At 33.3% G+C, this 9,932-nt stretch overlaps 1 protein-coding gene across 1 annotated transcript; it reads right to left on the reverse strand.

Annotated features, from left to right (window-relative positions):
- Positions 1-3,644: 3,644 nt before the first annotated feature.
- Positions 3,645-5,018, reverse strand: LOC111381642 (F-box/kelch-repeat protein SKIP25). Its single transcript, XM_023005441.1, has one exon. The coding sequence runs from the start codon at positions 4,965-4,967 to the stop codon at positions 3,789-3,791; it is 1,179 nt and encodes a 392-aa protein (XP_022861209.1). The 5' UTR covers positions 4,968-5,018; the 3' UTR covers positions 3,645-3,788.
- Positions 5,019-9,932: the final 4,914 nt, after the last annotated feature.

Genomic DNA, 9,932 nt, shown 5'->3' on the forward strand with positions numbered 1-9,932 from the left:
GTTTAAATTTATATTTAACTTATGTTAAATACATTACTATTATGTCCAAAGGTAAACCGCGTATTAAAACCAGACCAAACTGCAAATGATGGTATGGTTTGGTTTGATTCAAAAGATAAAATGATTTTGTTTGGTTTGAAAAACTTTCAAACTGCATAAAATGGTTTGAGTTGAAAATATAGTACAAAATTGTCCAAATCGAATCACGTTTACCCCTAGCTCAATGTACACCACAAGACTATCATTTAACTGGTCATCTCCCATTTTATTGTGCAAGTCACTCTTGATTAAATTCATAGCAGAAAATGTACTTTTAATACTTGCAGTTGCCACGGGTTCAAACCACTTGCCCATTGCAGACAAGAACCAAGCGAGGCATGAGTGCTCAAACGATCGCCCAATATATATACTTATTTTTTTCCTCTAATGGAGCTAGCACGGGCAGTCGCCCTAGCTTGTCGAGTGCTAACTTCGCCCCTAATTGGTAGGGTTAGGGTAGGTTGCGAGGTGGAAAACATGAAAGATGAATGCTTTGTTGTTTATGCTTTTGTTTTGTTTTTTGTTTTTTTTATTTCTCCTCTTATTTTTTATTTATAGTTTCTATTTTTCAAATTAATTAAATGTTAAAAGATAATTTTTACTGTGCATTATTGGACAAATTAAGGTAAGACGTTTGACTTTGATCAACTCACAAATTTTTGAATGGAAATCATTAAAGGTCCTTTCAATACACATTTATTAAAAAGATTTTGGACCTAGGTGCTAAATTTAAAAATTTTGGGACTTCCCTACACATTTTTAAAAGGTTTGCGACATTTGTTACAAATCTCCCTTCATAAAAATGTATAAATGGGTCAAGTATTGATTAAAATAAAGAAATGAAAACTTTGAGTTAATTGTTCCAATGGTCACTAAACTTTGGTCCATGTCTTTGATTGATTACTGAAGTTTAAAATATCGAGTTTTGGTCACTGAACTTAAGTCCATGTCTTAAATTGCTCACAGAAATTTAAAATGTCAAATTTTGACAACTGCAGACAAGAACCAAGCGAGGCATGAGTGCTCAAACGATCGCCCAATATATATACTTATTTTTTTCCTCTAATGGAGCTAGCACGGGCAGTCGCCCTGGCTTGTCGAGTGCTAACTTCGCCCCTAATTGGTAGGGTTAGGGTAGGTTGCGAGGTGGAAAACATGAAAGATGAATGCTTTGTTGTTTATGCTTTTGTTTTGTTTTTTGTTTTTTTTATTTCTCCTCTTATTTTTTATTTATAGTTTCTATTTTTCAAATTAATTAAATGTTAAAAGATAATTTTTACTGTGCATTATTGGACAAATTAAGGTAAGACGTTTGACTTTGATCAACTCACAAATTTTTGAATGGAAATCATTAAAGGTCCTTTCAATACACATTTATTAAAAAGATTTTGGACCTAGGTGCTAAATTTAAAAATTTTGGGACTTCCCTACACATTTTTAAAAGGTTTGCGACATTTGTTACAAATCTCCCTTCATAAAAATGTATAAATGGGTCAAGTATTGATTAAAATAAAGAAATGAAAACTTTGAGTTAATTGTTCCAATGGTCACTAAACTTTGGTCCATGTCTTTGATTGATTACTGAAGTTTAAAATATCGAGTTTTGGTCACTGAACTTAAGTCCATGTCTTAAATTGCTCACAGAAATTTAAAATGTCAAATTTTGACAACTGAACTTTGGAATGTGCCGTATGTTACTCACTGGCATAATTGTTGAATTTTGAAAAATATCGAGTTTACAATGAGCAATGTACAGTATTTTTCAAAGTTCAGTGAGTAATGTATAATATTTTTCAAAGTTTAGAGACCAAAACTCGACATTTTAAATTTTAGTGACCAATAAAAAAACATGAATATAAGTTCAGTGACCATTGGAACAATTAACTCGAAAGCTTTAGTATTTTAACGAGGTGGAGTTCAACAACATAAACATAGTATTTTTACTAAATTTGAGATCCACTAAATAAATCATTTTCTCTCTTTTCATTTAGTTTATTGCTAAATTTATGTGAGATTCAAATCATTTGATCATTTTAAACCAGATAAATACAGAGCTAATAATAGCATGTAAAAGAAAGCCAATATTGCTCCTTATAAACACCATCTACCTGGTAAATCGCTCATTTTTTGTTGAGTTTTCTGCACATATAATATATTTTTGTCATGATAAAATAATAATTTATAATAAATAAATTGTGATTTTATTTATTATTGAATATGCGAATTAAAGCCAACTTTCTATGATCACTTATGATAATATAAGTTGGGTACTTGCGTTGAAAAGTACAATGTGACGCAACTTCTATTTTGATTATAAATTATTTGTTCACAACCGATGTATAAGGGTTGGCACCTTGTACTGAAAGAGTGTAGTGTTGACCGATTCACTATTGAGATTTGTGAATTATTTTTATCACAAAAATAGTTAAAGGTGACACTAGTATACTTGCAGTGTATAGAATAGATCACATGTCGAGTTCAATTCTATAGCATGACCGTGTGGAGAATTAAATTTCACTTGACCGCTTAAGTATTTTCTATTGAATGATTAAAACCTGAGCTCAGTATTTAACGACGGCTAAACTTCGATATCTGTGATTAGTTCATAGGATCATTTAAGAAAATGATATTTAATTTAATGAGAATAATTAGAATGATAAACGGTCAGTTATGCTTGTATCTAATTATCGAATTTCGAACGAAGATAAAGTACATATACTACAGGGCAGAGGAAAGTATTACAGATTTATTAGCTTCTGTGATCTTATATATTCCAATAATTTTGTCTTTTGCCTATAGTGGAAAAAACAAAGACTAATAATTATATTAGGTGACCAAGGGTTGACTATACAGTATCTAATTTTTTGAGCTTGAATAATATATGTCCAATCAGGCCCGAACTTGATTATGGTAATTGTAATAGTTTTTGTCTTAATTGTAATTACAATAAGTACTTAGTTGTAATTACTATGAAATCGGCTTTTGATCAATCTTGTAAATGGTTGTAAACTTAATTATAATTGTAATTAAAGTTCTAAGACTATACATTTAATTAAATGCAAACTAATTGAATTTGGACTTTAATGAAAACTCATACTTGAATTTGAATTAGAACTCTTATTTGAATATGAAATATTATTGTACAAGAATTGTGACTATTCTATCTATATAAATAGAGATTAAAGGAAAATTGGGCATTCTATGGGATAGTACAATAATCATAATACATAATTTTATAGTGTTCAAATTTGGAGAAAGAAAAAAGAGATGAAAAAATAATTATTATCTTATCTTATTCAATTGTTTAGTTCAAGAATTGATTTCTTAATTTAATTACAAAAATGTGCACATCCACCAGCATAGTCTTGAGTTTGAAAAATACCATAGAAAACTTAGAGGTTTAAAGCATCAAATTCTTGAAATTTAAAAAGCTAAAAGTTTGTGATTCGGAATTAATTAAAAAATTGATCATCGAATTTAATTAAAAATTCGAATCATTTAATATCTAGACGATCATATTTCAATCATGTTTATTGAATTAAAGAATTTTTTTTTAAATTTCTAAATAATTCCGCTTCCTCATTCCAACATTTTCATCCAAACTATACATTCAAAATTCAAGTAGTATTCATCATTCTATATAAATCATGCTTAAATATAAATAAATCAATCAATCTTTTATCCACTGTGTGCTTAGATAAAGATAATAATATGCCAATTTACCTGAAAATATGCTCAGAGTAAAATAATTAATGTACTGTGTGGCTCATTCTAGGCAAGATATGAATATTTACAGCTTCAAAACCCGCCGGAATATTCACAACCCACAATTTAGGCGGTTGCAAGGCTACATCCACAACGAAAATGCCACCACCATTACCACACAATACACATACCTTGCCACCGGCCGCCACAGTTTGTTGAGCCCTCTTAAGCCTATCATCCACCACTATCTCCACCCACATGTCTCTGTCGGAATCATACTTCCTTAATACACCTTTCGACTCATCCACCACATATATGGTTTCCTCATCCATGGAGGCGGCGGGGCCCCTCCATCCCACCAGCATCCCCTCCGGCATCTCCGACCACAAGTCGGTTTTTACGTCATAAATTTTGCCTTCCTTGGCCGCATCGCCTTTTACGTTCACCATGCAGAGCTTTCCTCTCCATCCAATTGCGTCAATGGCTTCCCGACTGAATTTTCCGTCCTTCAATCCTCCAATTTTTTCCCATTTCCAAGATCGTGATCGTAAATAATTGTTGTTGATATTTTTGAGGTCCCATTTCTCGACAGACCGAGCCAACTCAATGTTGTAGTGGGACCCAATTCCACTCGCTACGTATACGACACCGTGTGATGCACCAGCTACGCACCATCGTCGAGGCGCGGCGAATGGCGGGCCATAGGTCCATTGCTGGGACAAGGGATTAAAAATGAGTGGCCGAGAGAGGGCAGGGAGGAATTGATCGGCAGTGGCAGCGAGAAGAACTAAATTTTCCGCAACACTAACGGATTGAATAGGAAGTTTCCAGGATATAAACGAAGGGTGGTGGAACAAAAATTGGAGCGGTGGTTCTGGCGGCGGCGGAAGGGACAACCATTTACAAGAAATCGGCTCAAAACACGAGAATTCAATAGATCTTGAATGATTAGAAGCTTGATCTACTGCTTTTGTAGACAAAAATATACCATATATCGACAGGAAAGGAGGAAAAGACGGGGAATATATAAGGCGGCGCCACGAATGGCAAACTGAGTAAAGAGTCGAAGGGGGAACAAGAGAGAGGCAAATATGGGCTATGTCGTCAGGGAGTCCAGGTAATAAAGACTTGTTGCGGTTATGATAGTGGTTGTACTTTTGGCGTTTGACGGTGGCGGTGGCGGTGGCCGTGTTGTGCGGTTCTAATTCAACTTCTGAGGACATAGGATTTTGGTGACTTGTTGGGTGCGGGGGATTAGAGATATGAGTTTCATTAAAAGGGAAAACGTGATGACGTCATTACTTTATTGAGTGATGGATAAAAGGCGAAAGTTGGAAGCTAGTAATCATATTGTGCGAAGTATAAACTATAAAGTTAAAAAAGGAAAAAAAAATTATTTCTTTATTTACATAAATAGAAGTTACAAGAATACTATTTTTTTTTCTATATTTAAATATATAGAAGTATCACTTCGATATTAAGCCCTCGTTTGTACTCTATTTTAATGGAAATTTAGGGAAAAAAGAGTTTTGAAATAGTGATTTTTTTGCTGAATACATAGTTGAAAAATAAATAAAAATTCTTGATTTATGTGTAACATTATTTATGAAAAAATGTGTAATTGAAAATGAATTCTGAAAAAGTGAGTTCTTGAAAAAATGGGGGTAAAAAATAATCTAAGTGATTACTTGATAAAACTTGGTTAAAGTTTTATCGACTTTTCAATCTATTAGAAATAAATTTTAATTGTTATTTATGAAATTTAAAATTTTTTATCAACTTTTCAACTATACAATTTATTATCATTTATCAAAAGTTTTGTCCCACAACTTCTAGGCCCCATTGACAAAAGTTTTTAAATTATAAGTCAATGAGTCTCATAGAATGTGTGTGCCCTTGTTTGAGCCACATTCTTTCAATAAGAATATATTTTTGAATAGTGTTTTGATGAGAAATATATGGTAAAGAAATAAGAATTTTTTTAATTCGAGTGTATTATTATTTTATTGAAAAATGTGATTAAAATGATGTCAAAGTACCTGTTTAAAAATGTATTTTTTTTTTTATTTTGTTAAGAATGAGGCTCAAACATGGGCTATATGTGAATAAAAGTAACGAACTCAATGAAATGTATAATTAAAAATGAAATTTGATCAAATTATAATTTCAAAAAAGTTTTGTCAAATTAGGCAAAAATATTTGAAATGGAATATTAGTAGTGAATTTCCCTTCCTTCAAAGTTGAAGTTGAGATTCTTAAATTTTAGAAAATATAGCATATAGGTTCTAATTAGTTTCGTTCTTTAGGTAGACAAACTTTTGACCTCGATGCAAGTGCGCTATTCAATTTTTTCTATTATTCTCGTATCCATCATCTCTAGAACTAGCTCAAATGGAAGAAAAAGAAGAAAGCAACCCTCTACTCTTGTTCCCAAATAGTGGTGTCACGGCAGCTACAGCCCCTGAGTAATGTAGTTTGTTCAAAAATCGGATCGAAATTAGCTAGCTCGATTGGGACCAAATCATCGGTTGGGTAGCCAACTACGGAGAGCCACGTAGGGCTGGATTTTTTAGCTGAGTGACCAATGAAAACTGGCCTAGTCAACTTAAGCGATTAAAGATTGCAATACTATTAGTAAATTGTAATGCTTTTTAATAATATTATGTAAAAAACTTAACAATGTAATTTGAAAGTACACCAATGAAAATGTATTGCTCTTTTAATTTTAGATTGTAAAATGACGAGTTTGCCCAACATGTCCCAATTAGCCCACCATATTGAAAGAAGTGTGTAGATGGTTCAGGTTGTGTCCACACAATACTTTAAGACGAGTCGATCAAGTCTAATATGAGCTTAAATTGGGCCTACATGCTTTTGGATTGACCGGATCTATTATCTATTGTTGACCTCTAAATTAAGCGGAATTTTATGGTCAATAGATCTCGACTCAACTTGTTATCTAAACACTTGGACAATTACATTGGACTGATAGTCACCATAGCTTTGACAGGTGTGACAATTACGGTTACTTTGACATTCAAATTAGACGGTTAAAAAATTCTAGCGTAGAAGAGACACAATGAATGGAGTAATAGAAGGGTGTAGAGTTTCTAAGTGAGATAGGTTCATTTCACATTCTGGTTGCCTTTTAGAAGCGACTACATGTGAGTATGTATAATAAGAGAGAAGAGTTATTTTTGAATGCTTGACATGTGATCTCACCCTAATGGCTCACTTGTCAAACATGATTTGTCAACAGAGTCCATCCACTTTGTCATAGGCCTCTAGTCATCCTAGCCAGCATACGCCGAGAAGTTGTTTGAGAATTTTTAAGCATCCATGTCAATCAAATGTGCTTTGCATATTCGAGGCGAGGCCATTGATAGAGGTTCGTTATGAAAGATGCCAATTGTCTTGGAAATATTCTGAAGTAGGAAGTTGACGCTTCGCCTCAGAAGAATTAGTTCGAACGAGGCCTCCAAGTGCTTGGCCAAACTACCCTATCGCCTCGGAGGGCACATGTGAAGGAACATGGCTAATCAGAGTTGAGACTATGCTTGCTTTATTTTTTGTCTAGATGACTGTCACATGATCCGTCTCGTTGATCAAACCTCAACACTTTTCATTGCTTAAATTGATGAAAATTCATATGAATTTTTTACCTTTGAATCAAATTAAACAACACGTTTTTGTTCTCATAATAAAAATATATTAAAACTTCTAAAAATGGTGATATTTTATGTGAGGTTGCAAACGTGGCCTGCATAGTGATCACAAGTGCAAGATGATTGAACTTTAGCAATCAGAGAATAATAAATGAGAAAAGGTATGTGGGGATGAGACAGATAGGAGTGGTGTGGTTCATAGAAGTAGCCTTTTTGGCACGCTTTCTAACTCAAGATTCTTCCCCCCTCATTGCCTTTTCCTTTCGACTAACACAAATTCCCATTTAATTTTCTAAAGGGACACATGGGTGGCCGTTACTCGACGCATTTATGAGAAACATGAATACGTGAGTGGCCTTTGTTTCACGTGCCCTGTCTAAAGCGATAGATCATGTGAAGGTTTACATTATTGCATATCTTTGAATATATTTCACAAACTTAGGATAATGCCATCCTCGTCCCTCCTAACACTTGCCCCGACCTTAGTCGTCATCAAACATCTCGCGTATGTTTTAAATATCAATAAATTAGACTATTTGTGTTTTCTACTTTTATATCTATTTGCTCCTTGAATGTACAATGGAGGTCGTCAACTTAGATCGTGAGACTTACTCGCAATCTATCATCTATGTTTAAAAAGGGGAGAGAGAATCCAAATAATACCAATAACCATGGAGCAAAGCAAGTAAAACACAAAATAAACAAATAAATAATTGGGATAGTCTCCTTATAATTGAACTTGCCAAAAAAGGCAAATGGAGCCCATAGCCATAGCTTGTGAAGTTGCAAAAGTTGAACCAAATTAAAATCTGTCGTTGAATATTATAATTTTTTGCAATAAACTACACAAAATTCAAATTTTGATGTCAAGTTTTTTCACCATACTTTTGTAACATTGTCTTTTGAAAAGTAAACAGAGGATCTCATTCACGATCGTATTAAAGTCAAGTTTTGGTGATTATAATTTAATGCTTTGCAAGATGATGGTTCGTTGGAAAATTTATTAATTTTAAAATTCGACTATTTGTTGAAGCTTAAATACGGGTTTTATGTGAATAAATGAAATTCGTGCGATTGAATTATTATAATTTTTTTTATGACAGGGAAATCCTCAGTCGCTACTTTTCGAGTGCGTACTTGGTATATTCTCGAACTGATGTAATAGCCTGCAAATCACGTCAGTCAGGGAACTGCACTAGACAATCCCTGTGCGATAGAATTGACTGAGAAAATGTTGGTAGAAGGAATCGAACTTGTGATCAAAAACCTCCGCGCTTACCTACTCCACCAACTCAACCATCGCATGAGCGGTTGAATTATTATAATTTATTATTACTTTTCGGTGTAAGTTTGCATGAGCCAAATTTTGAAAGGTACTTTCGAAAAGGAAATAAATCGCATTGTTTGTCAAATTGTGTAAATGCCAATTTTCCATGTTAGATTTTCTTTGCGAGTTAATTAAGCACCGGCCTTTTTGGGCTATTCTTATCTTTGGTCTACATTCACCAATATGTTCTTTAAAATGTAGTATAACGATAGAATAAAGTCAACAAAAGACAGCCACTAGCTTTTTCATAGGGCGTGTGGACATAAATTTTTCTTCATACGATAGAATAAGAGTTGTAACAGCAGTGGGACGAGTCAATGGTCGATTCGACATATCTCACATATGAGTCGGATTGAATATATGTATATATATTTTTTGAGCCATTTACCAATTCACACGTGTCAACTTGTCAGCTCTCATCCAGGAAACGAAAAGTAAAAAGAAAATAGAAATAAGTGAAATTCTAATTTAAAAAAATGTGCAAGTCGACTCGCGTAAAGCTTGTCCTTCTAATGAGCATGACCGACTTGACGATAGACTACTTTTATTATTAATATTGCTGACACAACTAAAACGGTTTTACAGAAATGGAAGGACTAACCTGGCTGTACAGGTCACTCACACATGCAAGGAGTAGATGAATTTTTCTTTTTAATAATCACCTACCCACCTCTACATGTGTCTGGCCTTTACAGACCCTATGAAACATTGACCTATACGGCCAGAATTATCCGAAATGGAAATGCAAACCACTCTTCTCCACAAAACAAATTTCCACCATGTTTAGCTAATTTTTAAGAGTAAAATTTACATTTTAATAGTTTTTTTTTTCTTTATCATATTTGCGTATATTATTAAATATTTTTTTTCCTTTTAATTAAAAATATTACTTATTCTGAAAGTATTGCTCCCTCTCTAATTTTCAACCTCGACAACTTATTCACTTCTAAGTAAATCTATTAAGCTTAGCCATCATGCAATTTATGGTCTTTGACACAAATGTTGCATCATTAAGATCCTTAAAGGTATAGAATAATATTATTCATTTAAACTTTTAGACGATCATCATTTTATGCGATAATGTTCATCATCTAAACTCTAAATGAATTGAACTACTTGTTTATAAATTTGCGTGCGTCTACATTAAAATCCTCTATTAGATAGACCTAAGACATACTCTTCATAAGCCCGTTAAA

Source organism: Olea europaea, unplaced genomic scaffold, assembly GCF_002742605.1.
Source record: "Olea europaea var. sylvestris unplaced genomic scaffold, O_europaea_v1 scaffold2346, whole genome shotgun sequence".
NCBI classification, from domain to species: domain Eukaryota; kingdom Viridiplantae; phylum Streptophyta; class Magnoliopsida; order Lamiales; family Oleaceae; genus Olea; species Olea europaea.